The sequence below is a fragment of the Stegostoma tigrinum genome, chromosome 1 (assembly GCF_030684315.1).
Source record: "Stegostoma tigrinum isolate sSteTig4 chromosome 1, sSteTig4.hap1, whole genome shotgun sequence".
NCBI classification, from domain to species: Eukaryota; Metazoa; Chordata; class Chondrichthyes; order Orectolobiformes; family Stegostomatidae; genus Stegostoma; species Stegostoma tigrinum.
Window position 1 is genome coordinate 45,298,378 of NC_081354.1, and position 21,670 is coordinate 45,320,047.

Below are 21,670 nucleotides of genomic sequence, written 5' to 3' on the forward strand. Positions count from 1 at the left end.
GAATGTGTTGTGACCATTAGGTTAATCTCCACAAGTAGTCTCCCTCCAGTGAGACAGCAAAGCTATTTTCTGGTAAGATTATAGCAACTGTATTCTTACATAATGGTGCACAGCTTCCTGCGCCCATGTTTGGAGACAATTGACTGATTGAAATAATAGTGTTATCAAGAGATTAAAGTCTTGATTCAGCTACAAAGCTTTCATGTATATGGGACAATTTGTTTATTCAGTGATTATTTATTTTGAAAAATGAATAAAAGTAATGATCTGTCTCTTGTGGTTAACACTGTGGGTGGTATTAGGGTGGATTTGCTTTAATGCAATGATTGCTCATATGTTAAAATTAAATAGTGTATGTAAGCAATTCTAGGGGGGAAAAAGTGAGTTGTCTTAAATGAGTATCCAAATAAATACGTTTTGCAGTTGTATCTGAGGAAGCCCGAGAGCTGTTGACCATTCAAGTGATGAAATGTAGTTGAAAAATACCCAAGGAAAGAAGCAACGAAAAAAATTGTTTTGAAATATAAATGGGTGAATTTTCTCAGGGGCTTTCCTACTCTGCCACCTCAACATAAACAGAAAACTCTTTTCTCGATTGATAACTGCAGAGCAGGAGAAACTGAGAAAATTCATGACTTGAGTGTCATATAAACTAATTCAATGCGAGTGGTACAGTTAATTGACCTAACTTAGAATCTATTTCTTTTCTGCACTATGCATCCATTCATAAAGTAATCTCAAGTGCCTTCATGACAGAAAATCAATTATTCATGGCAGAGTACACAAAAGATGTACTGTAACAGCCATGTGAGCCTTGATCTAAGAATGGTAAAAATGACAGACCAGAACCTTTCACTGAAATTAAGAGTACTTTGAATAATATAACTGTTCTTAGCAGCTCAATGTAAGTCAGCTTAAGATTCAAATTGCTGAGTCTTTTTTGTAGGTCAGTAGCAACTCTCAAAATTGCATTATTTTTGTGAACTGTTTGTGATGAATTGTGGATCTACAGTTTAAGATGGGTCTGAAATTTCAAGTAATTTGATGAATGGAAAATACAGGAAAATTATCCTATATTTTGAAAAGAGAAGAAATCTGGGTAGCTGGTGCCAGCAGTCTCTTTTAAATTTAGTAACTTTAATTGACTTTTCAGAAAGATGAGCACTTTTTCTTTTACGCATTTTCATTACAGTACAGCTTACTTTTGGCAGACATGTATAAGTCTGCAGTATCATCCTGTTAGCAGATATAAACTCACAAAGAAAGTTTTATTTTAACTATGAGTCAGGCAAGAGTGTGGTTTATCTGTGGCAGATCTATATGTCAACAGTTCTGAACAAATATGTTAGTGTTTGACTATGACCGTTATTTTCACTTGAGCATGAGCAGTGCAGACAACCATTCCACAATCTACGGCTCATCAAGTTCACAACTGAGAATAACATAACATTGTGTGAGTGTTATTGTAGCAAGGGAACACCACAATCATCATGACCATCATCAGTATCAAATAAAGTTTCATTACATAGAACATATTTCAGATTAATTTTACACATAGACGTAATTTAGATAACCCACAACATCTGAAAAATAGGAGTACAGAGACTATCCCCAAGCAAAATTAGCAGCAATGATGCAATAACGAAACCATTTAATTCATGGCCAACTGACATGGGCCAAGTCAAATACCATCTTATTTTATTCATAATGAAAATCAAATGACACCAGTACCAATTTCTCTTTAATGTAAAAGAACATTCTCCATGAGTATTACAATATTCTCCTCTTGAGCTTCTTTTTCAAGTTAAACCCCAGCAACTTCATGGTTGATCAAGATGGTTAAGTAACACTCCAAGCAGAGTAAGGTCTACATACAAACAATAAGTCAAAATCCCACTGACACATTCTTGCATCTGGCCATCTCTCGGAATGTTCTCACTCTGGCTTTCAGAATCAAGCTCTGTTGTACTACCTTAGAAGACTGTCTGTTGTACCATCTCAGATGACCTGAATGTTTATGACTGACCCTTACTCCTCTGGGTCTCTTCATTAGCGCAGTACTGACAGCTCTGCACAGAAATTTGACCTTAGATGTTTTCCCTCATACAGCTACTTCCAGACACTGTCTTTTCTAACCCTCATCATGTTGCACTCTCTCTCGGAGATGATTTCAGAAGGCTATATTTATTACTGCCTCTCTAAAGGCTGAAGCGCTGCCTATGAGCAAGAAGAAGTTATTCATTTTGATGGCAAGAATGAAAAAAAATGCTTTAAAAAGCATGACACTACTAATTGTTAATTTTCAGAGACATTGAGTGTATTAATGTAGGGAAAAAATGGCACACAAGTACAGCAAACAATTAGGAATGAAAATGACGTGGCCTTCATTCCGAGGGAAGTGGACTGTAAGGATAAGAAAGTCTTGCTACAGTTGTACCCAGCTTCAGTGATATTGGAGGAGTGTGTGGAATTTTAATAGCCATAAAAAATGAGGATATAACTGCCTTGAAGGCAATATTTACTTGATTGGTTCCTGGGTTGAAAAGTTATTTTATGAAGAAACATTGAAAAAATTAATTTTAAGTCTTTTGGGAATCAGAGTTAGTTTTATCGACCCGTACAGGACACCAACCAGCAAGTAGAATACCAATTTTAGCATACACAGATTACTTGTAATGGAAGCTAGAGTCTTCAAATGCAACAAAAATTGTGGTGGCATTCTTTGTCCTTGCTATTTGAGATGTTTTTGTTCATGAATGGAAACATTCTCAGATTAATTAAAAGGACAGAACTGAATAAAGCTTCTGGGGAAGCATCCTCAATTGACTACAGAAATTGAGCAAAACCATCATCATCAGGAGAGAAGGTCATCATCAGCAGCTACAAGCAAGTTTTCAGATGGAGCATCATGCCCATATCAAGGAAAGTCTACATTGATTGGACACAAGAACACCGCAGATAAGAACATATGGAAAAGGAGCAGGAGTACGGCTACTCAAACCTCCTCAAACCTGCTGTAATTTGGTATGATCGTTATTGCTCTTCTGCCTCAACTTCACTTGGCCTCCCATTCCCCAAATACATGATTCAAAGAGAGATGAAAACTCAATTCCTTTTTACAGCTGTATATACACTCAACAATGGAGTATCGACAACTCTTTTCGGTCTGCAATTCCAAGGATCCTTAATCCTCTCAGTGAAACCAATGTTTCCTCATTTTATTCCTAAATTCCCTTTATCCTGAAACTCTGTTGCTATGTTTTAGATTCCCCAGCCTCTCGAAATTATTTCTCAGTTTCTACCGTTCCCAGCCCCTAATGAAGCATTCCACTCAAAACTCAAGTTACATGGGAGTGAGGTTTGGGATAGGAGTAGGGAGCAAACATGCTCCTGAAAGCCCCAAAACTCAAACGATAAAACCCATGCTGGGAGTGAACAATCAGAGAAAAGACGTGCTCACAAGTCAAATGCATAAAATTAATGTAGAGCCATTCCTCAAAGCACAGGCAAGTTCTCTCCCATGTTTGCTGCTAATAATGAGGGATCGGGTAAGGTGGGGAGTGGTAGAGAATTGAAAGTGTTTTTTTTTCCAAACTGTGCTGTTAGATTCCTGCTGGAAATTAGAAGTTAGGAATGGTTAAGTCCAGTTCAAGAGTTAATGAGAAATGACAAGTTCTGACTGTACTTGATTAGACTTCAAGTTTGAGGACGGTCAAGTAAACCATATGTTAAGTAAATAGCTCCTTGAGTGGTTATTTGACTAGCATCTATAACTGGTATGAATATCATCAGATAAGATGGGTTGATTTAATTCTAATTATTAGAACATGAAAGAAGATAATTTTTTTATTGTGTCCAGCTGTCAAGGGAAATTTACAACCTGTTTATTTAACAAGATATAATTTTAACTGCAGTGATTTTTAAACATGCCAGAAACACTTATCCATAAAGTGTATAATTCAACTGAAATATGTGATGATTCCTTCTATGGTATTTCCGTTATGCAGACAAAGGCAATGGAAAAAATGTACTAATCAAAACACAATTTGGTAGACATTAATCATAAATTTCCTGTTTTGTTTACTTTGCATTTTGCTTTACCAGCACCTGGAATACTTTGGCCAATAATGGCACGAGGAGGATCAGCTTGTCCTTCAGTTTCACAGAAGAAACATGTGAAAGTCACAGAAGGACTTGGTTATTAGGAGAGGGTGACTGGGAGGTGCTAATTTAGAGGACTACATTTAAAGATATCGGCTGAGGAAGAAAAACACGGGTACATTTGCTGGACCAGAATAGTCTTGTGGTCAATGATCTTGCAACAGCAAGAATGCAATGCCCAGTGTTTCACAGCGAAGGAGACCTACACCCAAAAGAACATGAGATCATACTGGGCAACAGTTAGAGCATTTCAACATGAGATTACAATTCAAGCATGTGTATCTGTAGGTATTAAGTACAGTTCCATGCTGGTGGGAACTGTCATCAATTTAGATGTGTCTGAGACAGTTCTATCAATGTAATGGCAACTCACTGATGATGTATTGCTGCTAAGGTACTGGATAGCAAATCAAAACAAATATCAGGTAAAGTACTCAATACACAATATGAAACAATTCTGTTCAATTAAATCACATTTTCTCTCCTTGTGCGTAGATTTATGTGCATTACATCAATTTAATTCAGTACAGTTCAGCTTACAACTTGCTGTGAACATTTTTGGTTTGGCTTTTCCTTAATATTTCCTTCATTCCTCTATGGTATAGCACTTCAACACTAATTATAGGCATAGAACACAAATATGATCTGAAGTCAAGTGATTTTGAATGCATTGTCATATTCATATGACTTATGATACATTCATCTTTTGTCTATTAGTACAGCAAAACTTTTAACCTGTTAAATTTTATTACATAATATCTGTTACTCTACATGATTTAGATTGAAGTAATGTGGTTACAAAATATAATTAGTGTCTTAAAACAAGAAAAAAATTCCTAAAATGGTATGTGAGCATAAAATTTAAGGTTTTGCTTTTCTTTAAATATCTGATTTCACTACTGCAGACCAATTACATTTTTCATAGTAATTTGAGTGAGGCACCATGTTTATATGGTCCAGTTGCACTGGTGTTGAATGAGCGAAAACAGAGCAACATTGCACGTGTAGATAGCAAAGTGTGGAGCTGGATGAACACAGCAGGCCAAGCAGCATCTCAGGAGCACTTGGCCTCCTGTGTTCATCCAGCTCCACACTTTGTTATCTTGGATTCTCCAGCATCTGCAGTTCCCATTAACATTGCACGTGTAATCAGTCCAGACAAAGTGCTGATTTCCAGCCTTTGCTGTTGACATAACTTTTAACAATTGACAGAATAGAAAGCTCTTCTCTGCTGTAAGGAATTAGCAGAAATCCACCTTGGCTTTTTTAAAACTTTTGAAAAGAACATTTTAAATCATGATTCCTGTGAAGTAGGCTAACACTGTACGTTTGGTGACAGATTTGTACCAAGTTCTGCACTTATGCTGAAACTACAGTATATCCTGAGTCTTGGGCATTATTTTCTTTCTAATAATCAAAAACATTTATATGCCAGTTTGATACCTTTAAAAACAGGGTCAAATTGGATTATGACATTTTCTGTACCCACTTAGGGTCAGCTTTGATTTAATTGATCGTCCACAAAACATTCAAAGCAAGTCTGACATGTTATCCCACTAACTATAAGAGACGAAGAGAAATGTGTTTATGTGCATGTGGTGAACCTGCAGACAACTGGGCCACGTAAGACTGTGGGGGTAAAGTCAAAATAAATGAAAAAGAAATAGAATTCTTGAGCCAAAATGTGTCAAGAGATATTGGGAGACAGCAGGACTGTGGCATAGAGATAGAGTACCAGCATGATTGAACTAAATGGTGCAGCAGGTTAAATGGACTGAATAGCTTACTTCTGGTACAATTTTCTATGCTTCTACAGTAAATCAATATTCGTCAGAAACTCTTGAAACTAGTAGAAATTACAAATTTCGGTGTTGAAGAATGATCCTGATTTGCTGCCCACCAGTGAGGTACCCTTGAATACTAGGTTTTGCGTTTACATAGGAATTTCTCTTGGCCATCCATCGTAACCTTAATGAAAGATCAGTGGAAGTCCTATGGAACAGTGTTCATGCTGTTTTTTGATGCTTGCTGTTTTTCCATTAAATTTATGGAGAACCTCAATTGAAACCCAATACCAACAGATGTCAGTGACAGCACAGACTTAGCTCCTCTGTATGTTTTAATTATACTTTCAGAAATTGTTTGAGGATTGGCGATTTTGATGTAAGGTGTGGTGGGAAGAAAAACTACGATGCTTGGCTAATGTCCCCACAAAGAGGCCAAACATTTTTGATGAGAGATAGTAGGAACTGCAGATTCTGGAGAATCTGAGATAACAAGTTGGAGAGATGGATGAACATAGCAGGCCAAGCAATATCAGAGGAGCAAGAAGGCTGACATTTCAGGCCTAGGCCCTTCTTCAGAAATGGGGGAGGGGAAGGGGAATCTGAAATAAATAGTGAGCGAGGGGAAGGCGGATAGAAGATGGATGGAGGAGAAGATAGGTGGAGAGGAGACAGCCTGGTCAAAGAGGTGGAGATGGGGCCAGTAAAAGTGAGTATAGGTGGGGAGGTAGGGAGGAGATAGGTCAGCCCAGGGAGGATGGACAGGTCAAGGGGGCAGGATGAGGTTAGTAGGTAGGAGATGGGGGTGGGTCTTGAGGTGGGAGGAGGGGATAGGTGGGAGGAAGGACAGGTTAGGGAGGCGGGGACAACGAGAGAGTTGCAATGGGGGAGAGAGATCCACTGAGGTTTTTCTGGAGGGAGGAGGGTAACTTCTTCAGAATAGGCATCCTTAGAAGAGGCTTCACAGTTGTGTTAAAATTGTTTCAGAGTTAGTAGGAACTGCAGGTGCTGGAGAATCTGAGGTAACAAGGTGTAGAGCTGGATGAACACAGCAGGCCAAGCAGTATCAGATGAGCAGGAATGCTGTGGTTTCGGGCCTAGACTCTTCTTTTTGATGGTCAGGTTTCAATTTGATTGGACATGTAAGCTGCCTGTGCCTTTGCAGCATGATCCACAACTGGGAGGAAGAAAACTCAGTGCCCATTGCTGAGTTGACTCACAATTCCAAATTCAAGGGGATAATAACACCAATATGTGGTAGGTAGCAGTGCAAGGTGAGTAAACAGGTTGGAACATTGTTTCAGCATTACAGGAAGGAACTGTTATGCTTATCATAGCCACGAACATGTTTCAACATTTTTCAGCAACCCCTTTAAGGTTTATTAGCTTGACTATGTTCTGCAATGCTGTAATAGGTGGGGCCTAAGTTAGGCTGCAAAGAAAACATGTATCGCTCGTAGAAACCGCTCTTCCCCCCATTAATCAATCAATCATAATGATCTATATGTGTGGATAACATTCAGTTTACCCTGCCTCAGGGTCAGATCTGACAACCTTTCTGGAATTGCAGCACAAAATTCCATTCAGACTCATTTTTGTTTTAGATTTCATTTCCATTCATTGGTTTTCTTTTAACAGATCTCTGATCATTCCTCATTAAGTGCAACATTAATTGGTACAATGTGGAAAAGACTTACTCAAAGTGTTTGCAGCTCCAACAGGAACTACTGAAGAGCTATAAGGTGAAAGCGTGCTGCTCACTTTGAAAGTGCTGGTAATTAAAGTAATGGTGGCAGTTGAAGACACCTCTATGTCTGACATCTGAGTTGTTGGTATTTTTTGAGGCTCTGTTGAGATAATTAGGACTGTGGTTCTGCTACTGGAACTGTTATCTGGGAAGGAGCTGTTACCATTTTCTTCTGTTTGATTAAGACTTTGGGTGTCACTAGTATTTAGATTACTATATATTCCAGTAGTTAAAGAAGCATGGATGTCAGAAGTTTCTGTAATTCCAAGATCCACTGTTATATTAGTCATTGAATTCTCTCCATCGGGTGAACCAGTGCTGATATTAGTTTCAGGATCAAATGTTGAAGCAGAATGAGAAAACTCTGTCACATTTGTTTGATTTGCAACTGTGGCTTCACCATCAGTTACAACTCCCAGGATACCTTTAATAAAAGAAACATAATTAGCATGTCATTTATTGGATTTGCCCTTCAGACTGACTATATAGTTTCTGCCATGACCTGGCCTGATTACTAATTACACCCGTATACCATATAGAATCACAGAGTCATACGCCATGGAAACAGCCGCTACATGCTGAGACTGAGCCATTCAGACCAATGACACTTCCTAGTCCATGCTTCAAAAGCTGATTTTAACTGGCCCATGATTCTGGCAACTAGAATTGGCCTTGGATTGTTAAAATGTTATCAAGTAACTCCTGCCAACATGTGCATATACATAGACACTGGGTAAGGACTGATTGGGCTTGCGATGCCCTCTGTTAAAACAACTTCCTGCAATAGAGCAGCAATTCATTGTCCACTAATGAATGACCACTGTGGGAAGAAAAAGTAAATATTAACTCTCATTTATTTCAAATGAAAACAGAAATTGTTGGAGAAACTCAGCAGGGTCACTGGACTTAAAACATTAACTCTGCTTTCTCTTGATAGCTGCTGCCAGACCTACTGAGTTTCTACAAATATTTCAAAAAGAAAAGTTTATAAAGTGAAGGGGTTAATAAAATGTGAGGCTGGATGAACACAGCAGGCCAAGCAGCATCTCAGGAGCACTTTGGTCTGATAGAAAATGAGTCAGGGGAGTTAATAGAGAAAAATAGAGAGAAGTCTGATTAATTGAAGAGGTATTTTGCATCACTCTTTACTCTTGAAATTAAAAGAAACGTCTCGCAATTAGTTTTCAACCACAAATGGAAGGAAGGAAGGAATTCAAGAAAATTATAATCACTGGGGGGGTGGTACTGAATAAGATGCTGTAGTTGTGCATTTATAAGTCCTTGGATCTTGATGGACTTAATCGAGTGTCTTAAAATAAACAGCTAATGAAATTCTCTAGATTGGAGGAGATAGCAAATGCAACTCCTTCCTTCAAAAGGGGACAGACACAGAAAGCAGGAAACAATGAACGAATTAGGTTAACATCTGTCATAGGAAAGATGTTTGAAAGTATTATTTATGCTATTATAGCAGGGAATAGTAAAATTGAAGATAATCAAGTGGAGTCAACTTTTTTTAGTAAAAGGGAAATCATGACAATCAATTTATTGGACTTATTTGAGGAAGTACACAGCAAGGATTTTGAAAAACCCCAAAAAGCTAACATGCCAGGAGACAAGTCAGTCATATTACGACAGAAGGAAATGTGTCATACCGAAGATAGATACTTCTATAAAAGGACTGGGAATAGCCAGTACAAGCAGGGAAGCCAACACTGTACACATCCAAAGCTCTAAACCTTGGCTGTGACCAGATATGAGAACATAAAAAGAGAGCTTTCTGCAGTCATGTGTGAATAAGGGAAGTTTTATATATATCTTTATGGAGGTAAGTTCATTATGTGGATGTATCAACACTGAAGGAGGTCTACAACAAGAAGCTGTGAATTTTTAAATTCACTCATGGAATGTGGGTGTTGCTGGCTGAAGCATTTAGTGCCTATATCTAGCAGCCCTCTTGCCAATATACCACAAATGAATAAGGAAAATTGCAGATGTTATTCCTGAGACAACCACTCTCCACTGTTAGATTCTTCCGTTGACATAGAATCCCTACAGTGTGGAAAAAGGCCCTTTGGCCCAACAAGTCCACACAACCCACAGAGCATCCCACCCAGACACATCCCCCTATAACCCTCCTAATCTACACATCCCTGAATACTACAAGCAATTTAACATGGCTAATCCACCTAACCTGGTCTGTGGGAGGAAACTAGAACACCTGGAGGAAACCCACGCTGACAGGGGGGAGAATGTGCAATCTCCACACAGTTGCCTGAGAGTGGAATCAAATCCAGTTCCCTGTTGCTGTGAGGCAGCAGTACTAATCACTGAGCCACTGTGCTACCCACTATGCCACTGTGTTGCCACAGGAGAAATGAGCTTGAAGATATAGGTATAGAGATTCATCTGAATGTAACACAATCAAAACAGAGTCAAATTAGAGATTAGAATAGCAAAGATAAGAAGTTACTGATACTTTCTCTGCAAGTGATCCAGGGATGCACAAGTGAAACACAACAAACACAGCCAGTATTTTGGCTGTGTTGGTCTGTTGAAGATGGTATTTCACTGGCAGAAGACATTTTGTTAGGCAGATCCAGGATAAATCATTTGCAAAACAATACAAAAAGGATTTCTCCAGAGGATACATATAGGCCACATGGGAATGAGGAAGTGTAAACTGAGAATCAGATCAGCCATGGACTATACAGATATCTGAAAGGTTGCCTACATGTCATATATTCCACAAGTTCACAAATGCACAGCAGAATGAGGAGAAAATAGCTAGTAATTTATCACCTACGCCATGGCATACTATGGGAGCTGATTTATTCATACACAATCAAAAATGGTCTATCATAGTTCCACATAATTATTCAAAACTTCCTTTTATCTAGAATACGAAATGTTTGAGAGGAGTAACAATAATCTCTGCACTACAGGTTATGCTTCACTGAAAAAGAAATTCCTGAAATATATGACAATGGCACTTATTTACACCTGGAGAATTTAAGGAGCTCACACAGCTCCTCAGAATAGAACACACAGGTTCAACATCATCATGTCATAATTACATCAACTAAAGATAAAGTGGTTTCTAGAAATATAGTTCCAGGCAGTTAAAAGAATCTTTGTGAGATTGAAAGAGAAAGAAAGACCCAAACCTTGCCATATTGTTACTTTGATGCATACCTCTCAAAGTAAACATTAAATCACCTGCAGAGTTGCTGGATGGAAGAAAATAGAAGATGACTTTAACAAGTAAAATGCATTCTGAAGAGACAAAGAAGAAATGAGACAACAAATATCTCAAGCACAGGAAAGGGAAGATCAGTAATTTAATAGACATGCTAAATCCCAATTTGAGTTGTTGAAAAGATAAACCGTACGTGTGCATTATCTAAGCATAGAGCCCATCAAATTTGTAACTAAACCTTAAACCCCAGAGGTAATCATCTTTGAGACTGAAATCAATAAGCAAATGGGAAGAAACAGAGCTAATTTTCAAACTATGCTGCAGAAACTGAAGACTATCAACAACACTGAAAATATCAGTATCCAGGAGAAAACATTAGCAATGCGAAGGAACGTCTGCAACATCAGCAAAATAACCCATCATATCATATGTGCAGCATGGCACCTCACCACTGACAACAATGAATGCCCATTCAACAAGATAAGGATGGAACATCTGCTACCTAAATAATAGTAAAAAATGCTTTTAGAGAAGTATACATACTATGAAATACTTTTAGAGGGGTTTCAGTTAACTTCTAAGTGTTGATTGATAATCTTTAATTAAAAGAAAGTTTACGTTAGTTGGGGTTGTAATGCTTCAATTACATTGATAGGGATATTACAATATGAAGAAAGAGTGATATATGTATGTATAGCTGTATTATCTGTAATTAGCTAGGAGGGAAAATTTATGGTTGCACCACAGAGTCATGGCGATATGTAAAAGGACAAGCCTAAATCAGTTCTTTTACACAGGCAACATGGCAAGCATTTGAGCAAAAAGACCTGTTATCATTCCAAACTGAAAGTATGATTATTGCAAATATCTGGGTGTATAGTAATACAAGTTCTATATCTACCAAAACGATGATTAAAATTACACAGACTAAAGACAATAATGCCTGCAATACTATATGGTTTTTACATCCGTGTTACAGATTTGTATTTTGATTTAAACCTTAATGTCTGCTCTGCTGCTGATGATGTCCACTCCTAATTCCACTGGTGCCTAAATCCTGACCTCTGATACCCACTACATTCACTACCTGTGAATGTAATGCCTGTGTCTTTGGTAATACATCTTGTCTGCCCACCACAGTAAGAAGTTTGGAAAAGGTTTATGGTTTATCTAACAGTGCCACAGGCATAGTGATGTCACAGATGCTGGATTTTTTTTTTGAAAATTTAATTCCTTGTTAAGGACACTGAATCAAAGTAAAGGTCTCCAGTCAGGGCCCAGGCCTGAGCACCTACAGGCTCTACTTTCATCACAAAGCCAACCTATATGTAGCCAAATATTTGATGCGAAGAAGGCCAAGGTCAAGCACATTTTTAATATGGGAATTTTCTTTCTTTTGGTCCCATCTCTTTGGATATCAGAAACATTGGCAAAAATGGAATAGAAAAATAAAAATAAAATAAAAATTTGCATTTAGATAAGCAACGTTCAGGATTTTGACATGTTGTACAAAGTTTTGCAACTATTAAAAGCCAGGCAGGCTGAAAGTTGGGAGGATTCCTGGCTAGGAGTTAGAAATTAGCCTCCTGAACCCACTTTATGCTATTCGACTGTCATTGGAAAGGATGAATTCCAGATGTCTTTTTTGCTTGGGAGTAGCAAAAAAAATCCATGAAGTGTAAATAGATAACACTGTGTGGAGGTGGAGGAGGACAGCAAGCCAGACAGCATCAGAGGAGCAGGAAAGTTTACGTTTTGGGTGGGGACTGTTTCTTCAGAAATGGGTAACCACACTGTGAAGCCTCTTCTAGGAATGCTTACCTTGAATCAGTTACCCTCCTCCCTCCAGAAAGACCTCAGTGGATTTTTTTCCCACTGCAACCCTCCGGTAATATCTTAATTCCTGAAACTGACACTAATTCTGAAGATGGGTCCCAACTTGAAATGTCAACTTTCCTGCTCCTCTGATGCTGCCTGGCCCACTGTGCTCCTCCAGCTCCACACTGTGTATTCTGTGACTCCAGCATAGGCAGTTCTTACTATCTCTCATGAAGTGTAATTATGCTGGAATATGCATCTAACGCTCATCCAATGTCAGCTCACCATTCTGCCATGGAGATCTTATTCCTAAAACAGCCAGGTAATGACAACAATGCCATAATTTATTGAACTCATTGGGTGAAAACGTGCTTTCATCCATTTTCCTGGGTGCATAGGGGTGTGACTCAGAACCTGCTTGCATTTATTCAAAAAATTAAATGGGCAGCATGTTAAAAATTGATATACCCATCTCACCATCATGACTATACTACGGTGTGAGGGACCACATATTTTTCCTTTTAACACTATAAACTGGAATAGAAGCTATATTGCAGAAGTACCAGGAGAGTTTTTCAACTTGAAAGTCAAGTGATCTACATTTTTAGCTGTGTAATATAATGTTACTTTTTGAAGCTTTGAAGCAGACACATTTGAGACAGAATAGTACCAAAAGTAATTGAGTTAAAGAAAGATTGTCTGATAACAGATTCAGGTTGTTTGAGATGCAGTTTGCTACAACTCTCTAAGAACAGTAAAGCCAGGGATCTCCAGAGCTGGTAAACTGAAAACAATTCTGTCTCCCCTCCTCTCCATGTGAGTCGAAAGATAGAAAAAAACAAGAAAGCTTAAAAGGAGTTTTGACATGCAATACTCCCAAACATCTAGCACAGTTTATAAATATAGTACATACTGCAGCATAATGGGCATTCACCAAGGTGAACTTCTTGGCTTGGTCACACATTACTGATGATTCATCGAGTGACATTGCTTGCAACATTGCTCCCCATTGATGAGAATACCCCCATCGCCATGTCTTCAGTCAATGGAATCCTGCCTGGTATGTTGTTGCAGTTGTACAGGGCCTTGGTGAGACCACACCTGGAATAATATGTGCAATTTTGGTCTCCTTTTTTGAGGAAAGATGCTCTTGCTCTTGAGAGAGGATGTGAAGGTTTACCAGGCTGGTTCCGGGAATGGCAGGTCGGACGTATGAGGGGAGATTGACTGGGTTGTGGTTGTTTTCACTAGAGTTCAGATGAATAAGGGGGGATCTCATGGAGACTTACAAAATTCTAACGGGACTGGACAGGGTAAGTGCAGGGGAGATGTTCCTGATGGTGGATGTATCCAGAACCAGGGATCACACTATGCGGATTTGGGGTAGACAATTTAGGATAGAGATGAAGAGATCTTTTTTCTCCCAAAGAGTGGTGAGCCTATGGAATTCATTACCAAAAGAAATAGTTGACACCAAAACACTGAATGTATTCAGGTGACTAGATATAGAACTTGGGGCAAATGTGATCAAAGGTTATGGGGAGAAAACAGGAGTAGGCTATTAAGTTCGACAATCAGCCATGATCATGAACAGTGGCGGAGCAGGCTTAAAGGGCTGAATGGCCTTCTCCCTCTCCTATCTTTCTATGTTTTGATACTGGTGAATCCAAAAACCCTCTCCTTCTGATATTCTCTTTTCAAGGAGAAAAAGATGAAGCACACTTTTACTGCATCAGTGCTTCTGTAACCTCCCACATACTTGCATCCCGGTTGCTATGTGGCCAATTAATATTGAAAAGACTTTCTACAAACTTCCAATTTTCCCTGGATCGTGGGGAAAAGTAAAAGAAGTGACACACTTGTTCAGGGAAGTTTTTTAGGATATTTCTAGTAACTGCAGATCGGTTGTTGTAGCAACAAGATAGGAAATACACTTGGAGACGTTTGAGCTAATTAAAAGCAACCAGCAAAAGAAATGATAAAACGCAGATTGTGTTTGATTAATTCATTACATTCTTAGTGATGTAACAAAGAAGATTAATGATGGGAATACACTGGATGTCAGCTCTATGAATTTTAAGAAAGAATTTGACTAAGCCACTAAAAAGGCTAGTTAGCAAGATTAAGGCTCATGGAAAAGCGTGGTCAGTGTCAGCTTGGACTAAAAGATGGCTGAAAGAGAGAAACAATGAGTTTTGTTGAATGATTGTTTTTTAGATGGAGAATGGCAGAATGGTATTTCCTAAGGGTCAATGCTAGTTCCATTTTTTTTGTTTTATATATTCGTAACTTGAATGTTGGAGTACAGAGTAAACTTGTCTATGATGTCAATTTAGTCTATGACGTGAATTTGGATGGGTAGAATCATATCAACTGACTGTAAGAAGGCATGGATAGGCTGACAGAATGGACAGGTTAAGTAGAAGATGGAATTTTATACTGAAAAGCATGAGGTAACGTATTTTGACAAAAGAGATAAGATTAAATGTTAAAATAAAATAAAGACAGGTGGTGAAGATCTGAAACAAAGTCAGAAACTGTTGGAGAAACGCAGCAGGTCTGGTAGCATCTGTGGAGAAAATGCAGAGCACAGTGACTCTTTTCCTTTGTTTCAGATTTGACGCTGACATGGACTAGTTCAGCTGAGGAGCCTATTTCTACATAGGCAGTTCCAAATATTACCTTGTATTCTAAACAGGACGGAGCTGACAGAGAAGGCATCATAAATAGCTTGTAGACAGCAAACAAAAGGCATCTGATGTGATCTGTGTTCATGTCTGAATGAAATATAGATTTATTGATAAAGGGCAAAAGTAAAAAGAAGATACTCACAATTCTTTGCAGCTTTTGGGCTATGTAAAAGAAGCATTAATGGTGCAACACCATCTTACATGATGTGTTAGATTCTATTGCAAGCATTGGTATTTCACTATTGAAGAAAGCAGGTACTTGGCCTTCTTTCTCCGTGTTACAGACATGCCTTTGTTGGTTGTTTTTAAAGAAATAAACAGGATGTGCAGTTCAAAAGAAACCTCAGACTTCTTGGTTATCACTCAAACATATTGAAAAATATTGTTTCCACATGCAATTGGCAGTATATCTAATGCAAATCTAATCTGGACCCTGATCAAATGGATTCATATTGTTTAATCAAATAATTTTCAGTACTATTTAATTACATAGCAATAACATGTTTCTGCTGCAAATCATGTCTGTGTCACAACTAATTTGAGCCACACCTAAAATAGTGTTAATAAGGCAATCTTAGTTAAAATAATTCCAGAGAAATTTTCAAAAAAAATCTCTTTAGTTTGTTGAAGACACAAGAAGGGTGTAGTCCAAAACGATTTGAATTAATTGCATTTTGTGATAGGAAGGGATGGAGGTTGCAGAATTGTTATCTTTGACAGTAGGATTTCAGACTGTAAAACGATTAACAATCTGAAAATAATTCCAATTAAGACGTTACTGGACAGTCGTGTTGATGATACATACATTAGCTGACAATATAGCATGGAGTTTTTGGTGAGATTTTCAGGCAGTTTCAAGTTTAGCCAAAAGAAGAAATTGGCATGACAAGAAATTTCTGCCACCTAGTAAGCTCATAGTTTTGAAATAAATGTCAGTTCTAGATGAGGAACCACCTTTTTGCTAACCATGTATGTGTGCGTTCAGTAAGGAGATGCATCCACTATCCAAGGCTCATTGCTCCTTCATATTAACAAATTTAAAAGCTGCCTGTATGCTCCTTCTCTGGTAGTCGGGTCTCAGAATTGCTCCTTTCACAGTTTTAGAAAAGAATAATTTGATTTTGGAATCTAATCAGCACTGGTCCTTACAAAAATGAACTCAATTCCTCATCTACAAATATATATCACAAAATAACATCAATGAGGGGCCCACTACTGAAAAGTCAAGGGGAAACCTGAAGCTGCTACTAAATTACAACTTAAATGATGCATGTCGGTTGCATACTGAATCTACCATGATTTCAGATATTAAAAAAAGGTGTTACAAATCTTGGTTCACAGCACACTTTTCTCTGGAACTACAAATTTCACTGAATAACACATTTCCTCCAGTTATGAAGCCATTTATCACCTTTAATCTATTATGGGCATTCAAAGTGGAAAAAGCTAGTAACATTTGAATATCTTTCAAGGGCCCAAGTCATTAAATGAATTCAAGATGATCATGTTTTGGAGCTTCCTTCTTAGTTTGTCATTTTTAAACCAAACATTTGAGCAAAGTAATGCACTTTAATGGATGCAAGAAACCTGAAGTCAGCTACAAATTAGAACTATTTGGTTGGTTCTTGAATAGTACTGGGTACAGAAATTAGAAAGAAAGCCAAAACCACCCTTCTGCTACATAAGACCATGCAGTTACAATCAGCTTGCACAGCGAGCACCAATAAGGGGAAAAACATGTAGCAAATAATCAAAGATTGCACATTAAAACATCAAAACTTGTTCAGTTTCATAGAAGCCCTTCAGGGATTCCTTTATTGTATATCAAGGAAATAATAATGTAATTAGATGTGTTTAAAAGAAAGAGAATAAGCTTACCAGTAGTGACGAGCAGTTTGGAAAAAAATGTCAGATATGCCATAATTATTTTGCCCATTGGAATAGTTTTGTAGACTGATATTTAAATCACAAAACAAAAAATGTGGCTTTCAAACACTGTTAAGAATTTTAAATGCATTATGTCATTTTGACTAACCTCTTTATCCTTGCTTGCCTCACTTCCTTTTTTCTGAAAACAGCCAACTAGAACACTGCAAAGGTTATCTAGCTGTTAATTAGCTCTGCATTGCTGTTCACTGAAAACCACAACAAGATCTTAACTGCTAGAGAGGCACAGCCTCATACCATAATATTCACTCAGATATACATATTCTGCATCTTTGTTCCACCACTGCTAAATGTATCAAAATGACCTTCACTTTACAAACTAATTTCTTTCCTTCTCAGCAAGCCTAACTTGAGTAATATGTGAATTTACATTGCTGAGATTGGCCAAGTGCAGACTCATGAAGACAGTGAAGTGGTGGAGGCAAAATGATGCTGAAAAATGGTGACTCTGCTCCACTGGCAGCATCATGACAAAGGCACTTGAGGCTGGCCTGCTGCTTCACTCTCGTGTTGGTCTCAGCATTAGGGTGGAACAGCCATGGCTAAGCATTTAACAAGAAGGACTGAAAAGTTGAACTCTTAACTTTATTTCCTTATTTTCTATCTTTATATTCTACGCCTTGATTTATTTTCAGTGTTTTGAGTTGGTGATGGAGAACGGTCTCATTAAACAACACTTTTCACTGTATTTGCAACAAATACATGTAACAAGTATGTGCGACAATAAAATCAATCGATCAATTTTCACATTCATTTTTGCTCTGTGTAAAAGTTAAGCACTTCTGAGCTCACTTTAATACAAGTTAACTGCAGAATAAGCTCATCCATAATGACTAAACATGATGTTACCAACAACCACAATGTTGCTGAATTAATGAAACAAGGTAGTTTACTTCACCCTTTGAGATAAAATTTAGGTCATGGTTTTATGTACTGGTCAGATTGCACGTCAAGCAGTTTCTATAGTGAATGTATTAGTGACAGTTTCTGGAATCTATAGTAGGTTGGTTGTGAGTATATAATGCTCATTTGAAACTAGCAATGATATTTTTCATCTCAAGCTTGCAGCCAATGCTTTCTCAGCTGAATGTTAATTCAGCAGTAGGAAGTACCACCAGCAGTGCAACTAAAGAGATCATCAGGTTAGAACAAAGAACAAAGAAAATTACAGCACAAGAACAGGCCCCTTGGCCCTCCAAGCCTGCACTGACATGTTGCTCATCCCAAAAACCCCCTACCCTTCCAGGAACCGTATCTCTCTATTCCCATCCTATTCATGTATTTGTTAAGATACCCCTTAAATGTCACTATCATGTCTACTTCTGCTGTCTCCCCCGGCAGTGAGTTCCAGGTACCTACCAACCTCTGTGTAAAAAACTTACCCTGCACATCACCTTTAAACCTTGCCCCTCACACCTTAAACTTATGTCTGCTAGTAACTGATTCTTCCACCCTGAGAAAAAGTTTCTGACTATCCAGTATGTCAAGGCCCTTCATAACCTTGTCAACGTCTATCAGGCTACCCACTCAACCTCTATCATTCCAAGCCAAGTTTCTCCAACCTCTCCTCATAGCTAATGCACTCTATATCAGGCAATCTTTTCTGTACCCTTGTTACTTTCTGACTGATTTCCACTAGCTGATGCTTTGTTAGCAGTAGCATTTGGATGTTTATGTTGTCATTTAAACTTGGTGAAATCTACAGGGAGTTGTGTTTTTTTAAATTTATTCAGTTGTGGGATGTGCGCATCACTGGCTGGCCAGCATTTATTGCCCATACTTGGTTACCCTTCAGAAGGTAGGAGTGAGTTGCCTTCTTGAACTACTGAAGCCCATGTGCTGTAGGTAGATCCATAATACAGTCAGGGAGGGAATACCAGGATTTTGATTTGGCAACTCTGAAGGAAAAGCAATATATTTCAAAGTCAGGATTTTGAGTAAAGTCGTGGGGAACTTGCAGCTCATGGTATTCCCATGTATCTGCTGCCCTTCTCTTTGTTGATGCAATTAGTTGTGGGATTGGAAGATGCTGTCTAAGGATCTTTAGTGAATTTCTGTAGTGAATCTTCTCGATACTGCACATTGCTGCTACTGAACACTGATGTAGAGAGATGTTTGTGTGTGGTGCCAATCAAGCAGGCTTGCTTTGACAATTGATTGTGTCAAGCTTCTTGAGTTTTGCTGGAGATGCACCCATCCAGACAAGTGGAGATATTCCGTCACATTCCTGACTTGTGTCTTGTAGATGGTGACCAAACTTTGGAGGAGTAGGGAAGTGAATTACTTGCTGTACTATTCCTAGCCTCTGATCTGCTCTCATGGCCAATGTATTATATGGCAAGTCCAGTTCAGTTTCTCATCAATGCTAACACCCAAGATGTTGATAGTGGGGGATGGAGTGATGGTTACACCATTAAATGTCAAGGGCTGGTAATTAGATTGTCTCTTAATGGAGATGGTCAATGCCTGGCATTTGTGTCATGCAAGTGTTTCTTGCCACTTGTCGGCCCAAGCCTGGACACTGTCATAATCTTATTGCATTTGGACATAGACTGCTTTGGTTTTTGAGGAATCAAGAACGGTGCAGAGCACTGTGTAATCATTGGTGAATATCTCGACCTCTGACCTTACGATGGAGGGAACGTCATTGATAAAGCAGCTAAGTGTGGTTGGGCTTGGACACTCCGTGAGGAGCTCCTGAGAGATGTCCTGAAGTTAAGATGACTGACCTTCGACATCCAAAACCATCTTCCAATGTGCTAGGAACCAATGAGGTGAGGAACTGAATGACCCTGGCAGAATGCAAACTGGACATTACTGTCCAGGTTATTGCTGAGTAGGTACTATATGAAAGCGCTGATGATGAACTTTCCATCACTTTACTGATGATTGAGAGTAGGCTGATGGGAACGGTAACTGACTGGTTGGATTTGTCCTGCTTTGCGTGCAGAGTACGTACCTAGGCAATCTTCCACATTGTCAGGTAGATGCCTGTGCTGTAGCTGTACTGGAACAGCATGGTTAGGAGAGTGACAGGTTCTGGAGAACAAGCCTTTGGTACTATTGCTGGAATATTGTCAAAGCCCATAAATTTTGCAGTATCCAGTGCCTCCAGGCACCAGAGAGTAGCCCTTCTAATTTCATTTATTTTGAATTTACTAAGGATCCTTGATGGTATCATGGCTTGAATGCAGCCTTGATATTAAGGGCTGTCATCCTCACTTCATCCCTGGAATTAAGCTCTTTCGTCTGTGTTTGAACCAAGGCTATGAGGAACCAATGAGGTGAGGATCTGAATGGCCCTGGCAGAATCCAAACTGGACATTACTGTACAGGTTATTGCTGAGTAGGTACTATATGAAAGCATTGATGATGACACCTTCCATCACCTTACTGATGATTGACAGTAGACTGATGGGAACAGTAATTGGTTGGATTTGTCCTGCTTTGTGTGCACAGTACATACCTATACAATCTTCCACATTGTCAGGTAGATGTCTGTGCTGCAGCTGTACTGGAACAACTTAGCAAGGAGAGTGACAGGTTCTGGAGAACAAGCCTTCGGTACTATTGCTGGAATATTGTCAAAGCCCATACTTTTTGCAGTATCCAGTGCTTCCAACCATTTCTTGATATTATGTGGAGTAAATCAACTTAGCTGCAGACTGTCATCTATGATGCTGGGCATCTCTAGAGGCCAAGATGGATCATCTACCTGGCACTTCAGGCTGAAGATAGTTGCAAACGCTTCAGTTTTACCTTTTGCACTACTGGGCTGGGCTCTTCCATGATTGACGATTGAGATATCTGTAAACTCTCATCCCCCATTGATTGGTTTAATTGTCTACCATCATTCATGACTAGACATTGCAAAACTACAGAGCTTAGTTCTGAACTGTTGGCTTTGGCATCATTTAGTTCGGCCTGTCGCATGCTGCTTACCCTACATGGCACGCAAGTAGTCCTGTTTTGACATCTCATTTTCACATGTGCCTATGTTCTATCATTAAGCAATCACCTCCCCTATATATGGTACACATTGAAGACATTGATTCTGACTTTTACAATCTGACACAAGCTACTTGTTCCTGGGCAGTGACTGTTATAGCCTGTAATGCCCTTGACTTGCACCATAGTAAAAAGAATGATTAGAGACAGTCCAAAGGAATTCAGCTGTTCAAGGAGGGAGGACAAAAGAGGCGATTCTTCTATCTCAATCTCACTGAGGAATACTGTTTATAACATTTGTATTTCACTGAGGGAGTGGCCACTGAAATTTACATCCTTTTATAGGCAATGCCAAAATGCACAACATGCCAGATCT

General features: G+C 38.8%; 1 protein-coding gene across 2 annotated transcripts in view; it reads right to left on the bottom strand.

Moving 5' to 3' along the window:
- The window catches only part of LOC125457615 (uncharacterized), a 267,233-nt gene extending 249,842 nt beyond the window's left edge, over window positions 1–17,391 (bottom strand). For both annotated transcript variants that reach the window (XM_059645038.1, XM_048542096.2), the window contains exons 1-2: window positions 17,278–17,391; window positions 7,643–8,116 (exon numbers count right to left, since the gene is read on the bottom strand). In XM_059645038.1, the coding sequence (XP_059501021.1) occupies window positions 7,643–8,116; window positions 17,278–17,335 (532 nt within the window). In that variant the 5' untranslated portion in view covers window positions 17,336–17,391. The remainder of the gene's footprint in view (window positions 1–7,642; window positions 8,117–17,277) is intronic.
- Window positions 17,392–21,670: the final 4,279 nt, after the last annotated feature.